Below are 14792 nucleotides of genomic sequence, written 5' to 3'. Positions count from 1 at the left end.
TCATCTGATCCACATCCCGAGACAGGGAGGCCTTGTTCCCTCATGTCCCAGGATCCTAGATCAGGAGCTGGTGGGCTGCAGTCCCCTCATTTTACAGATGAGGAAACTGAGGCCCAGGAGCTTAAGCACAGGAGGAGGAGTGTGAAGAGCTCGGGACTGAGGAGGTTCAGGGAATAGTTGATTTAGAGCTAACCTCAGAGGCTGCCTAATTCCAACCCCCTCATTTTACTGATGAAGAAACTGGCTGGGGGAAGGAAAGTGATTTGCTTAAGGTCACCCTGGTAGTAATCATCTAAAGTAGAAGATGATTCTAGTTTTCTTACTTTAGAACCTTAGCTCTTAGCCCTGGGCCATGCCTCCTAGTTTTGCGGATAAGGAAACCGAGGTGGAGATGTTAGATTGCTGTATTCAAGGTTACATAACCTAAGTCATAGTGGAGCTGAGATTTGAACTCTTGCTCTAGAGTGGGTCAGTACCAGCCCTGCTTTTGATGACCTGTCCTAGGAAACGTTCCTGGACTGCCACCAATCCGTGAAGTTGGTCAGAGACTTTGTAAGTGTCCATTTCTGAAACTAAGCTGGTGATCGGGTCATTGGCAAAGGCATTGACTTTATAGGCAGCTCTTTCTGGGAGCTCTGGGACTTCCCATTTTCAGCTGGGAAAGAGGAAGCAGGAAGAAACAAAGGGCCTCTCTTGGGGGCCAGGTTTCTGTGGTTTAGTAGCATAGTGGGAAGAGCTGGAGATGAGACCTGGGTTCGAATTCACCCTGATACTGTATGACTGTGCCAATCACTTACCTCTCAGCTGGGGCTTCCTCTGAACATGAGGGTAATATTATACCACCCATCCCATAGGGTCGTTGTGAGGAAATACTGCATACTCCTGAAGCCGCTGTCGAAGTGTGAGTTATTAGGACTGTTCCTGCCCAGCCCCTGACCCTTAGAGGCTCTAGGGTCATCCTGGGGGGCTGGGGAGCAGGTATAGCAGTCGCCTGCTTTCCCCTTTCCCAGCTTTGGTTGATTTGAAGGACTAGGAGTGTGATGTCATGGGAAAGAAAATTAGATTTGGCATCAGAGGACCTGGCTTCAACCAAGTGGCCCTAGCCAAGGTAATATGGGGTAACAGATAGGGCAGTAGACTTGGTGGCAGAAAGACCTGGGTTCAAATCCTGCCTCAGGCAATTATTAATGACAGCTGGTATTTCTGTAAGGTGAGGTTTGCAAAAATCCCTCAAGAGCCTTTATCAGTCAACACATCTTAGCCCTGGAAAAACAAGGTTGTGGTGATAATGAGACCACAGAGGATTGTTGCCAAGTTGAAGGGGCCAGAGTCAAGAGAAGAGTGTGAAAAGCTAATGGAGGTTTCCTGCCCTGGGAGGTAGGTTATCATCCCTATTTTGCAGATGAGAAAACTGAGGCATATAGAGGTTAAGTGACTTGTCCAGAATCACACTCCACGTCTAACCCTCTTATCTACCGAATCACCTAGCTGCTTCTAGGTTTTCTTAGCTGTGGGACCGAACAAGTCATTTCTATCTGAGCCTCAGTTTCCTCAGCTGTGAACAAAAGGGCTTAAGACTAGTCCCAACCAGCTCTAAATAGGTTTTTAATAGGGATCCATTTTAGGGGATCTCTGAATTTGTGTGGGAAAGAAATTACATCTTTATTTTTAATAACTTTTAACTGAAATTTAGCATTCCCTTCAGTTATGAATTTAACAAGCCATTATTTTGAGGAAGCGTCCATAGGCTGTCCCAGAACTGACGAAAAGCATGTAGGGCACAAGATGGAGTTGGCTTGTGCGATCGATCGGAAAACCCAGGCTGAAAACGTAGGCCCGATTGCTGGGATCCCGCTGGAACCGCAAGACACTTGTATGAGGTAGGTAGTGTATCATCCCCATTTTATTGATGGGGAAACTGATTCATAGAGAGGTAGAACGACTTAATGTGCATATGTATAGTTTTGAGCTTGAAGGCAGGAAGACCTGAATTTGAATCCTGTCTCAGACGCATTAGCTCTGTGGGCCCTGGGCAAGTCATGTAGCCACTGTTTGCCTCAGTTTCCCTGTTTGTAAAATGAGGACAATAATAGCACCTACTTCCCAGGGTTCTGTGAGCATCAAATGTGGTAGTGGGTGTAAAATGCTTTAAAAACTTTAAATCACTGTATAAAGACCAGCTGCTATGATGATCTCCTGGGATCGCTGGAAGAGATCTTAAGGGGTCACCCAATCATGGAATCTTAGGGTTCACAGGAAAGCTAGTCCAAGCCACGTCTGCATCTTTTCTACACTCGCCAGCAACAGGTGACGTTTATGTGAAAGCCTCCTGAAAGGCAGACCTTTAGAGGCGGCCCATTCCACTTTGGGGCGGCTGTGATTGGTAGGAATCTGCCCCTTTTGCCAAATGTGTCCCCTTATCAAAATATGGTGAATCCAATGGCCTTGGAGGGCCTGTGTTCAAATCCTGACTGGCTTGTCAGCTCTGTGACCTTCTCCCTCCTTAAGTCTCCGCATCCAAAAAGAAAAATGGTGGCACTAGACTCGCTGAGGGTGGAAGGGCCCTCCAGCTCCAGTCTGTCAGCCCTCTGGAGCCAAGCTGAGGTAGTGGCATCCTCTTCGTTTTACAGAGGAGGGCACTGAGGCCCAGTGAGAGCCAGAATTAGAACCTGGCTCCGTTGGCTCCGCTAGGAAGCAGTGGAGCCAGTCCAGGTCTTCTGAATGTATTGGCGGCTCTTCCAAGGCGGGGGAGGAACTTTCTGTGGAAAACAGGAAGGCCTTGAATCCTGGGATTGTATGGGGGAGGGCTGATTTGGGGACCCTCTCTTCCCCTAGGCCAGGAGGTTTTGGCTTTCTAAAGTCCCTCCTTTCTGGAGTGAAAACTGCCCCTTATCGACCCTACCCTGAGTGTGCCCCACATTCCAAAGTCCCCCAGCAAAACTTCCTGCCCCGAGGCATCACATTCTGCTAGAGCTCTAGATTAAGAAACCACATTGAGGCAGAAATGCCTGGCCTGCTAGGCCACAGGAGATAGTCACTTTTAATGAATCTCTAGCGGTAGAATGGGGTAGATGGGCTTTTTGGGTAGGTCCCTCCTAGGTTCTTCTCTGCTAATGCTTGTCAACCATCCTCACTTCTCCCGCCTCAGGAAGTCAGTAGGTAACAAGAAAGTCACTCGGTTTCCATTTCTGACAGGGAGTACCGATTTCTGGTCTACAGAGTTGGCCCATCGTTTTTCCCTGAGAAAAAAGCCAACAGGCAGGTCCCACCCTGTCCCTCCTTTCTTCTCATGTGCTGTTCAGCTCCAGAGGAGCTCTATGCTTCCCCCTTGCTCTTCCCATGCTACTTTTTAGTTTCTGCCTACTGAATTCCCTTTGATAGGGGTTATGGAGGTGGTGACAAATGCCGTTTTTGAGGAGAGAGAGGTGGTTGTTCTGGGTCCTTTTCAGACTCCTGCCCCACGGCCAAACTGTGAACTTCAGACCATTTTCAGGGTTCCCTCCTAGTGCCCTCACTGCCCAGGCTTTCCTACTGAGGCATCCCCATTTGACCCCACCCCCTAGGGCAATTGCCCCACGTGTCACATCTTTACCTACCCTGCTCAGTTTCCCCATTTTACAAATGAAGGGGGATTGGGCACAAATTACCTCCAAGGTTCCTTCTAACTAAATTGTCATAAGGTCTCTCTCTCAGTTCTGATGTGCTCTCTTTACCAAAGTCCCTCTAGGCTCTGATGTTGCAAGCTCTAAGGCCACTCCTAGCTTGTCCATTCTGTGTTCTAAGGTCCCTTCCTCACCATTCTCTGTTTCAAGGTCCCCACTAGCCCTGGTGTTCTGTTTCCTATGTACTTTTCAGTTTGGACAATGACAAAGGATAATTTATGTAAAGGAATTTGCAAACTTTCAAGTTAGTCAATAAATATGAAGGTCCTAGTATGTGCCAGGCACTGTGCTAAGTGCTGGGGATACAAAGAAAGGCAGTTCCTGCCCTCACAGAGGTCACATTCTAAACATGCAAACAAGTTGCAGACCAGAGAAACTGGAGATAATCAATTGAAGGAAGGCACTAGAATTAAGGGAGGTGGGGAAAGGATTGCTGGAGAAGGTGGATTTTAGTGGGGACTTGAAGGAAGCCAGAGAAGCCGGGAGGCAGAGATGAGGAGGGAGAGCATTCCTGGTGTGGGGAACAGCCTGGGCAAAGTCCTGGAGTCGGGAGATGGAGTATCTTGTTCCAGGAATAACAAGGGGGCCAGAGTCTGGATCAGAGAGTACTCGGGGTGGGGTGGAAGGTGTAAGAAGCCTGGAAATGTTAGTCCTCCCCCTTCCTGGCCAGGCTCTAGGCAATTCCTCAAGACTGAGCTGCAGAGAAGGTGCTACCTGGTGTTGGTAAAGGGCGTTTGCTGTCCCCATAAAATCACAGGTATTAGTTATTTATTCATCATTATTCTATTACCCACCATCACCAAAATGCAGCCTCGTGTTCATCATCTCAGTGGTCTGTGCTTGCTGCCGGCGCTAAGCTGATATGTTCATCCATGTCAAGGCAATTAGGGTCGTCCATAGCCCAGAGGAGGAAAGCTCTAATGGTGGAATTTCAGGCACCGGGGATAAGCCAGTGGGGAAGGTTTTTTTTTTTTTTGAGGGGGAGGGAGAGTAGGGCTTCTCTTTTTCACCTGCCCTCCTTCCTTCAGCATCATGTAGCTGGTAACCCCTTGGATTTGGGTCAAAGCACTTGGGGTTCAATCCCCCTCTCTATAGGACAGTCTTGGCTTGGGCCGAGTCTTTGACGTCCCTCCTTGCTCCAAGTCCAAGGCTCGCCCCGCCTCCCTTGGCTTCCTTCCTTCCCATTGGTCGGGGCTCCGGGCAGGGGCGAGCACATCGAGAACTACAACTCCCAGGAAACCTCGGGGCTGGGGCAGCCGCCCCGGTTGCCATGGTTAACGTAAACAATATGGCCACCCCCAGGAGGGGTTCCAGGCTCGGGCTCAGCAGGCAGCGGCGGCCGCTGGGGACGGCAGCTGAACGGCCGGGGCTAGGGCTGGGGAAGGAACCGCGACCTGGGCGGGGTAGGAGGGCCGTGAGCGCTCATGGCGGGCGGCGTGGACGAGGAGGTACTGCACCAGCTGTACCTGTGGGTGGACAACATCCCCCTGTCCCGGCCCAAGCGGAACCTCTCGCGGGACTTCAGTGACGCAGGTGAGGCTGGGGGCTCTGGGGTGGGGGCGGGGCAGCATTCCAAGTGGGCGGGGCCGGAGCCAGGCGGGAGCTCCCCCAAATATGGGGACCACCCCTCCAGTTGGACCCCAGGAGACTGAGGCCTGAGCCTACCTCTGGTAGGCACCCCAAGAATCCCCCTCTTTCCCCAGCTGTTTCCAACTTCATTTTCTGAGCCCCCACCAGTTCCGCCCTGTTCTTTTCCTCATCCCTTTCCTTCCATTATCTTTCTCTCCATCCCTGACCCCCCCCATCTTTTCCCCCTCCATCCCCTTTTGTTCATGTCCACTCTCTTCTCCCTTTCCTATTGTCCATCCCTGCCCTACATTCCCATCCTTCCTTCTCTGCCGTCCCTCTCTCCATCCCTGCCCTCCATCCTTCCCATTTGTCTCTCTCATCCCATCCATTCTTCTGTCCATCTCCTTCATGCACCTTCTAATCACCTCTCCATCCCTGTCTTCTATTTCCCCTCCCCAGATCCTTCCTACATCCCTCTAGTCTATGCATCTACTACCCATTCTACTCTCCATCCTTCTCCCTTCATCCCAGTCCTCCATCTTCCCCTTCAGCCCTCTCCCTAACACCCATCCAACTCTCATCCCTTTTTCTTCTCCACCCTTTTCCCATCTCTCCATCTCTCTTCATCTTTGTCTTTGATCCTTATTATCCATCCATCTATCCATCCATCCATCCATCCATCCATCCATCCATCCATCCATCCCTCCCTCCCTCCCTCTCCTTCACCCCTCTGCCCATCTCCCCTGCAAGATGACTTCTGAGGTCCCTTCTAGCTATGATCAATGATCCTTGGATTCCTCTTTCCCCATGCCTGTCCTACCATCCCATTTCTCTATCCCTCTTTCCCCATCCCATTTCTCCCTCTTCTCTCTCCTCTGTCCTCCATCCCTCCCATCTCTATTTCCTCCCGACCGGTCCCTTGGTTGTCCTCTTCTTTCTCACATGCTCCCATTTTCATTCTTCAAGCCTAGTTTCTAAGGGCTCGGACGTGGTGCCCTTGAAAGTGGCTCAGACAAGCAAGGGTAGGGGGGAAGGGGTTGGGGACCTCCTTTAGCTTTTCACACTCTTCTTTGTCAGTTGACTGTTCTAGAGAGGCTGGGGCAGAGGAAATTCCACCTTGTGGGATCCTTCCCTGGGAAGGGAGAGCAGCCATGGTCTGACTCCTGGCCCGTTAAGCCTGTGGCCCGACCTAGAAGAGGGAGAACGGCCCTCATTAAGCTCTGTAGGTTAGTAGGACGTTTCCAGAAAACAGGGTGAAGTGAAAGTGCAGGGCCAGCAGGTGGCAGTGTCACCTCACTGCCAACCTCCCCAACCAATCACCGCCATATCAACACCGCACAGAAAGCTTTGACTGTTGTCCTCAACCTTTCTCTTGGTGTGTTGGGGTTGGGGTAGGCAGGAGAGGAGAGGGCTGTTCTCTGGCTGGGAGCTGCTGGGCTCCTGGGTGCCCAGTGACCACCTTGCCTTGCTCTTGCTACCCAGCTGGGGAGCCTCAGTTTCTCTATTTGTCAGTCTTGACATTACCCAGAGGATAATGCCTGCCTGAAAGAGTTGTCCCAGTTTTCTCTTCCTCCCACTCCTTTCCTTTCCTCTCCTTAACTCTTCTTTTTCTTTTTCCTCCAATCTTTCCTTTCTTCCTCCTATTTTGTTCTCTCCCTTTGCTCCATCCCCTATCTTCCTCTTCTTCCTTTCTCATTCCCCCCTCCAATCTTTTGCCTTGTTTCTTTTCTCTCTTTCTCTCTCTCTTTCTCTCTGTCTCTGTCTCTCTCTTTCTCTCTCTCTCTCTCTCTCAATATCTCTGCCCATTGGCCCTCTGTTTCAGCTCTTCTTTCCCCTCCTCATTTTTGTCCTTTAATCTTCTCCTCTTCTTTCCTCCCTCTCTTCCATGGGGTTCCCCTCTGTCTGCGTCCCTCCCCTTCACCTGTTTCTCCCCTTCACCTCTGTGTGTCCCCTCCAGTCCTGGCTGCTGAGGTGGTGAAGTTTTACTTCCCCAAGATGGTGGAGATGCATAACTACGTTCCAGCCAATTCCGTACAGCAGAAAATCAACAATTGGATTCACCTGAATAGGTAAACTTAGACGTCAGCTGGGAGGGGATTGTGGATGAAGCAGGAATAGGGTCAAAGGAGTTAGGACTTCTCCCTCCTTCTGGAGTGGACATTCCATGATAAAATTGTCATTCGGGTTTCTCTCAATCTCCCAGGATTCCCTGGTCACTCTCTCCCTGCCACCTCTGGCCTTCCACTGTCTGTTGTTAGAATCTTAGAGAAAGTCAACCCATTTGTCTCAGGCAAGCAAAATTGGGAAGGTACTACTGTTTCCTGGGTAAAAAAAATCAGAGGATGCATTTCAGAGCAAATTAGATTAAAAAAAAATCCATCTGGTATTTTGGATTATCTGGCCCCTATTAACAGTACAGAGGTCCACTATTTGGATTTCAAAATTTTTTTTTGTCTTCACAGCTAAATTAGGGACTGTTTTAGGCCCAACGGTCCAGCTTTGGAGAGTCAGCAGCATAGGGGTAGGGCATAGAGGGCCAGCCTTGGAGAGGGAAGACTTGGGATCTGGGTCCAAGTCTTGTCTCTGACCCGTCCTGGGCAAATCGCTTCACCACTCAATGCTTCAGGCAACTCTCCAGGGCCTCAACTTTCCGAGGAGCTGCTGATAGATTCCAGGAAGGAGTTTGCACACTGGAAGTTCCCCATAGTGATTTGATCTAAGTCCACCTGGGCCAAAAAAGACACAGCCTCATATGTGTTCTAGATAAGAGTCTGTTTTGTCTTAGAAGACTGTGGCTCTTTTGGAATGGCATACTTAAGCAAGTGTCACACCCCCAGAGATTAAAAAGGGACAGGAGATACCATCCTGTTACCTTTTTGTGATCTTGCCTGATGGCAGGAAAACTACCTGCTCATCTCTTTTTCCCACTGAAATGATAAATCATAAGCCACATTTTGTTTTTTATTTCAAGCCTTGTTTCACCCCCTGACCAAAGATGCAGCTGAAATCTATAGCTTTTTCTTTCCTTCCCCTAGAAGAAACTTCTCTCCTCTCCCTTAATCCCTGGCTTCCCAGAAGTGAAACTGGTTAAGTCATCCAGTTCTATTAAAAAAAAATCTATAAAAATCACCATGTAGTCAACTAATATTGAAGGCCTGTTTCTTTTTTAAAATTTAATTTTTACAATTAACAAGCTTTCATTTCCTCTCCCAGCACCTCCCCACGGAGGAAAAAAACAAACCAACCAGCCCTCATCACAGATATGCATAGCCAAGCAAAGCACATTCCTACATTGGCCACGGCCCAAAATGTCTGCCCCATCCTTCATCTTGAGTCCATCATCTCTCTCTATAAAGAGAGTGCTTCATCTGGTCCTGTTTTACAGGTTGGCACAACACCAGGAGAGAGAGCTAATGTACCAAATGAAAGATCTCGCCAGGCTAGAGCATTCTCAATCTAATAAGATGAAATTCAGTAGGAATAATTAGAATGTCTTCCATTTGGGTTCCAAAAAATCAACCTCACAAGTACAAGACAGAGGAGCCACCATCAGGCAGCAGTTTGTCTGAAAAAGAACGGGAGGTCTTAGTGGACTGCAAGGTCAATTTGAGTCAACTCTGTGTTGGGAATTGGGCCCAGGCCTGGGATTTCAATGGAATGGGGAATTCCCAGAGAATGAAAGTCCCACCACCAATGCAGGTTAGCGCCTCTTCTACACTTTATAAGGTTAGAGAATTGCCCCAGGCATTGAAAAGCTAAAAGATGAGCTCAGGGATCTCACGGCAAGGGCCAGTAAATGTGTCTGAGTCTGGGTTCCAATCCTGGTCTTTCTGGCTTTGAGTCCTGCTGTCTAACTGCTTCACAGTGGAATGTGGCAGCTGAAACAGCAAATCTGGTCGTGGACTGCGTTAAGAGCAGCGTCTCTTTGAGGTCTGAGCTGGTGGTCCTTCTGTTCTCTGCTGGCTTAGACCACCGTGGGAGTGCTGGGCTCCCTTCTGGGTGCCATTGTTTAAGAAGGCCATGAATAGCCCGGAGGGCAGCCGGGCGATGGAGGGACTGGAAGTCTGTGCCACATGAGGGTAAATTCAAAGAACTCCAGATGGTTAGCCTGGAGAATTGGGGGAGGGGGCAGGGAGAGAGAGAGTTTCAGGAATTTAGTGGTCCCCAGAGGGCAGGACCAGAAGCAATGGGGGAAAGGGATGAAGAAGTCAGTTGAGGCCTGATGTCAGGGAAAAAAAAAACTTTGGGGTTCAAAAACTCAGCTTTATAAGTGGAAGGTGGAGGAGCCATGATTAGGGAGCATTTTGCCTGAAAAAGAACTGGGGATCTTAGTGGGCCATCCAGCAATGATAACAATGAGAGTAGCCCAAAAGGAGAAAGGGTCGTTTTGGGTGCAGTGGATTCCTGGTCCTTGAAGACCCTCAGCCAGAGGCTGACACACTTGTCTGGTGTGTTGGAGCCGGGGTCCTTCCTTGGGCATGACTTGGGGTCCTTCCTTGGGCATGACTTGGACCGGAGGGCTGCTAAAGCCCTACATGGTGGTTTGGGTCCCTGGGGCCAGCCCCTTCCTTCCCCAGCGGCCAGTCTGCGTCCCTGTCCTTAGGCAGTCTCGATCTCAGCAGACAGGCGCTGAACGTGCTGGGCTTGGGCCCCTAGACTTGCAGGGCGTCCTCTGCTGGCCCCAGGATGCCTGCAGCTTTAGGATCTCTCCTACCTTTTTTTTTTTTTTTTTGGTGAGGCAATCGGGGTTAAGTGACAGGATCTTGGTCTGTTGCAGGAAGGTGTTGCACAAGCTGAATTTCTCTGTTCCTGAGGATGTGATCCAGAAGATTGCTCAGTGCTCCCCGGGAGTGGTGGAACTGGTGCTGATCCCGCTGCGGCAGAGGCTGGAGGAAAAAAAGCAAAGAAAACAGGGGGTTGGCTCATCTCAGGTCCATGCCCTGGACCCCGTCCTCTCTCCCACCCTCCTTCCGGGTTGCACAAGGCCTCCCCAGCCTTATATGTTGGCAGACTACAGGCTGCCTGTGAAATATGTTTTGAGGGTTAATCCTTTCCCACTTAAGGAAAGCCCCTTGCATATTTAGGGTGGGGGGCCCAGGGTGTCTGGAGTCAGCCTTAGGGGGTGGGGGTGGGGAATGGACTTTGCCTTGTGGCCCTGGTCTCAGGGGGTAGGGAGCCTCCAGGCCCTGAGTCCAAAGGCAAGTATCTGCGAGGGAGGGGTCGTCATGCTGCTCTGCCCAGGGCTCCTTGGGTGGGACTCTGTGTATGTTTCCCCATAGGAGCTGGATCTCCAGGAAGGCAGTAACTACATGGATATGGGTAAGGTCACTTCCCTTGTCATCCTGTCTCTTCTTCCCTAAATTGTGCCTGGCATCCCGGGCATGGTCCAACAACAGGCCGGGAGGCAAGAGATCTGAATTCTGGTCTTTAGCAGTGTCCCTGGCTCCTTAGGTGACTGTGGACAGGCCACTTGATCCCACGGGACCTCAGTTTGAGGGGGAGAAAGGGGGGATGAGAGAGAGGAACCAGCATGCCTGCATGTGGCCAGGCCTTTGCCCTCTGAGGAGAGGTCACATCCACAGGCTCTGCCTCATGGAGCCTTCATGCATCCTTTGTCTGTGATGGGTGTGGACAGGACAGGTCCCTACCCTCCTGGGCCTTCATTCTCAGGATGGAAATTCCTCCCCTCTGCCTCGAACCATCTGGGAATCTAGGCTCTGAGAGGAGGTGGGCCAGGGCTCTTATTTGCAGGGAATCTCTAGTCTGTCTGGACAGATGTGGTCCTTACCCTCGGGGATCCCAGGGCTGGTGAGGAATGATAATAATAAATCCCTAACATTTATATAGCACTAACAGTATACCAGGCACTGTGCTAAGCTCTTTACAGTTACTATATCATTCGATGCTCACAACAACTCTGGGAGGTAGGAACAATATCATCCCCATTTTACAGATAAGGAAACTGAGGCAGAGGTCAAATGACTGGGTCCAGTGACCAGATGTAGATCAGGATACCTGGAGTTGGCCCAGGATGCACTCTGTGTGTGTGTGTGTGTGTGTGTGTGTGTGTGTGTGTGTGTGTGTTCTGCAGCTCTTCCCCCTCCCCTCACCCCTTCCCAAAAGACCCTTATGGAGAAGAGCCTGCAGACTTCTGTCATTCAGCCTGTTTTTCCTCACACAGATTTCTCGCAGAAGACCCCAAGGGGTGGCACCATGGAGCCCTGGAAAGCCGGGCAGCTCAGGTAAAGGCTGCTCCTCCCGTGAGTGGTCACTTGTCTCCAGTTCAGGCAGCACATTGGGGATTTCTGCCCCAGGCTCCCCCAGCCTTGCCTCTGTATTAACCTGGACCTTCTGAGATGTCTGGGCTAGGGACGGATGGGGTGGCCGACGGAGAAGGGAGGGTATGAAGAGAGGGAAAAGGGTGAGGGGAAAAAGCTGGAGAGAACGGGACTGGAAGGAGGAATCAGGGTGCTGAAAGAAACTGGAGCGGGGGTGGGGGAGGAAGGGTGCGAGCCACCCAGTGGCTTCTTCAGGGTGAGTCATGCATGCATGCGTCTGAGGGGGACTGCCTCGGCTCCCCCAGGGGGGGCAAGCTTCTCCCTGCAGCTAGCCGGGCCATGCAGGGGGACCCAAACTTCGTAGTCCAGATGGCTGAGAAGGAGCAAGAGCTGTTGGCCTCCCAGGAGACTGTCCAGGTGAGCGTCTCTGACCCTCCATTCTTGTTTTTCATTCATCGGGTGTTTATTAAACACTTAGTGTTTGCAAGGTGTGCCAGATAGAAAAGTAGGCAAGGGCAGTCCCTGCCCTCAAGGAGCTTACAGTTTAGGAGGGAGGGGAAATTATGGGGAAAAGACACTTTTGGTTCAGGAGACAGCCTGGCATGATGGAATCTTTCTACAGATCTGGCCAAGTGGTATGAGAAATTGGAGGGGGGTTGTGGCAACTATGGGGAAACTAACAGAGGAGGGACTTAAGAGGCCTAGAGTCCCACCAGAAGTTCTCGTGTCTCACCCTCGTCCTAGTACATGGTATGTATGTGTGTCAACCATACAACACATGTGTACAGTACACAGACACACACATACACACTCATGTTCATTCCCAGAATTCCTCACCCTGAAGTGGTTCCCATTGGCTCAGCTGTGCCTCATAGCCAGCATCCCATGTCCCATCTCCACAACTTTGCACTGTCTGTCATCCACACGTACTCTGTCCTCACCTCTGCTTCTCAGAATCCCCTGCTTCCTTCAAAACCCAGGTCATGGGCCGCCTCCCCCATGAGGCCTTTCATGATCCCTACTTCCCCAACTGCCAATGTCCTCCCCCCTGAAATTACTCTGATTTTACTTCACACACATGTATATGTGCGCATATATATACATACACATACGGGTATTATGTGTCCATAAACACACACATATGTACAATTTACTTAAATATATATTGTTTCCTTCCCAAAAGAATGTAAACTCTTTGAGAGAAGGGACCTTTATGTTTTTGTCTTTGTTCTCCCAGTGTCTGATACAGAGTAAAAGTTAGTAAATGCTTGTCAAATGAATGGATGGATGGATGGATGGATGGATGGATGGATGGATGGATGGATGGATGGATGGATCAATGGATCAATGGATGAATGGATAAATGGATAAATGGATGGATGGATGAATGGATAAATGAATGGATGGAGAGATGGATGGATAAATGGATAAATGGATGGATGGATGGATGGATAGACAGATGGATGGATGAATGGATGGGTGGATAGATCAATGGATCGATGGATGAATGGATAAATGGATGGATAGATGAATGGATAAATGAATGGATGGAGAGATGTATGGATGGAGAGGTAAATGCATAGATGTATGTATGGATGGATGGATAGATATATAAATGGATAAATGAATGGATGGGTGGATGGATGAATAAATGGATAAATGGATGGATGGATGGATGGATGGACAGACGGACGGATGGATGGATGGATGGATGGACAGATGGATGATGAATGGCTTTGCTGGGCCCACTGTGAGGACGGGGTCCAAGCCCAGCTGGAGCTGCAGGGCCAGGGTTGGGGGGTGGACATCTTGCTGTCCTGGCCCTTCAGGTCCTTCAGATGAAGGTGCGACGCCTGGAACATCTGCTGCAGCTCAAAAATGTCCGCATTGATGACCTGAGTCGACGCCTTCAGCAGGCCCAGCGCAAGCCTCGGTGAGCGGAGCAAGGATGGAGGCCCTGTGCCAGTTCCCACTCCCCTTCTAGCCTCCCTTCCTGGAAGTGCCTCTACTGACTGCGTGTCCAGGCCCAGCTGGACAGACTGACCTCGGGTCCTGGAATCCTGACCCCTTGGGAGTTTCTGCCCTGATCATAGGCAGTGAGCGACAACCACAAAGGCTTGGGCTGCCCGCGTGGCACCTCGGAGCCTGGGGGGGGAGGCCCCTGAGAGGTACCCAAACAGAACTCCCAAGTCAGGATCTCTTCCTTCCCTCTGGGTCAGGAAGGACGTTGGGAGCGCTGGAGGTGGGGCTGGCCCAGCTGCCGCTGGACCAGAGCTATGCTGGTATGGGGGGTGCTGAGTGTCACAAAAGAGGGTGGGGAAGCGGGTCAGGGGCTTGGGTGGCTGGGGAACCAGCCCTTTCGCCTATGCCTGGCATCTTTCCTTGTTCTGGACTCAGCCTCCTCCTCCCCCTGGGCCAGGCAAAAGAGGTATCCCTTGGAACCTGAACCCAGAACCCAGACATCTTCCCTGCTTCCTGAAATCCTGGTCACAGGGGCTGCAGAGTGCTCTATGGGGCACCCTTCTACCCTCCACATGCTCTGGGAGAACATGGCCCTGGCCCTCATTTCCAGTCGCACCCCCTGCAAGGCCTGTAACTGGGCACCATCGACCAGCGCTTTGAGCCATCTTGTCCCGAGCCAGAGGGGCATGTGCCAGGCTTCTTCTCGTCCTCCCCTTGCCCTTGGCCAGCCCCACCACCACAGCAAGGCGGAGCCGGTCCCGTGTGCCCACTTGTCGGCCAGGAGCACCAGGGCAGGCCAGGGCTTCCTGAGGCCAGGACATCAAGGACAGAGGTCAGGGAAGACACAGGCTGCCTGACTTTGGCCCCCCGCCTTAGCCTGGAGCAGCCCTTCTCAGTCCTGGGAAGCAGAGGCCTCGGGTCTTTGGTCCTTCCGTCGTCGCTAAGATCCCCCAGGAAAAAGGGCTGGGTTTGAGAAAGATGCTGGGGCAAGAAAGCTGGAACACTCCCCCCAATAAATACGTATCATTCTCATGGTCTGCTGGTTGATCCTGGTCTCTGCTTTTTGGGCTCCTGGCTCGGTGGAATGCCTGCTTCCTCCGTCTTTCCCTGCTTCTTTTGAACAGTCATCTTGATGCCCTATGGGACGTGGTAGTTCAAAGGCCAGCCCTGTTAGAATCTGGATGGCTTAACCAGAGTCCCTGTGTCCAGGCTGGTGAGGTCAGGGGTTAGAGGCCAGCATTATTGCCAGAGGTCCGGTAGTGGGGCTCATTATCCATCTAGGCTATAGGCTTCATGTAGAGAAAAGCTGTTCCCCAGCCAC

The 14792-nt window shown here is 51.0% G+C and overlaps 1 protein-coding gene across 3 annotated transcripts; it reads left to right on the top strand.

Moving 5' to 3' along the window:
* Positions 1-376: 376 nt before the first annotated feature.
* SPEF1 (sperm flagellar 1) lies at positions 377-14508 on the top strand. Of its 3 annotated transcripts, none has more exons than XM_021001192.2 (8): positions 1093-5195; positions 7189-7300; positions 10009-10162; positions 10511-10550; positions 11413-11473; positions 11815-11926; positions 13339-13442; positions 13929-14508. In XM_021001192.2, exons 1-8 carry the CDS (start codon positions 5087-5089, stop codon positions 14326-14328), a joined length of 1092 nt encoding a protein of 363 aa, XP_020856851.1. In that variant the 5' UTR covers positions 1093-5086; the 3' UTR covers positions 14329-14508. The 3 variants fall into 3 exon arrangements, with proteins under 3 accessions (XP_020856855.1, XP_020856851.1, XP_020856853.1); XM_021001194.2 differs by having other exon boundaries at positions 1208-5195; positions 10009-10147; XM_021001196.2 differs by having other exon boundaries at positions 377-5195; positions 13339-14020.
* The last annotated feature ends 284 nt before the right edge of the window (positions 14509-14792 follow it).

Source organism: Phascolarctos cinereus, unplaced genomic scaffold (assembly GCF_003287225.1).
Source record: "Phascolarctos cinereus isolate Bilbo 61053 unplaced genomic scaffold, phaCin_HiC Scaffold_2;HRSCAF=192, whole genome shotgun sequence".
In the NCBI taxonomy this organism is placed as follows: domain Eukaryota; kingdom Metazoa; phylum Chordata; class Mammalia; order Diprotodontia; family Phascolarctidae; genus Phascolarctos; species Phascolarctos cinereus.
The sequence above is the reverse complement of the archived record's forward strand: the minus strand, read 5'-3'. Positions and strand labels throughout refer to the sequence as shown.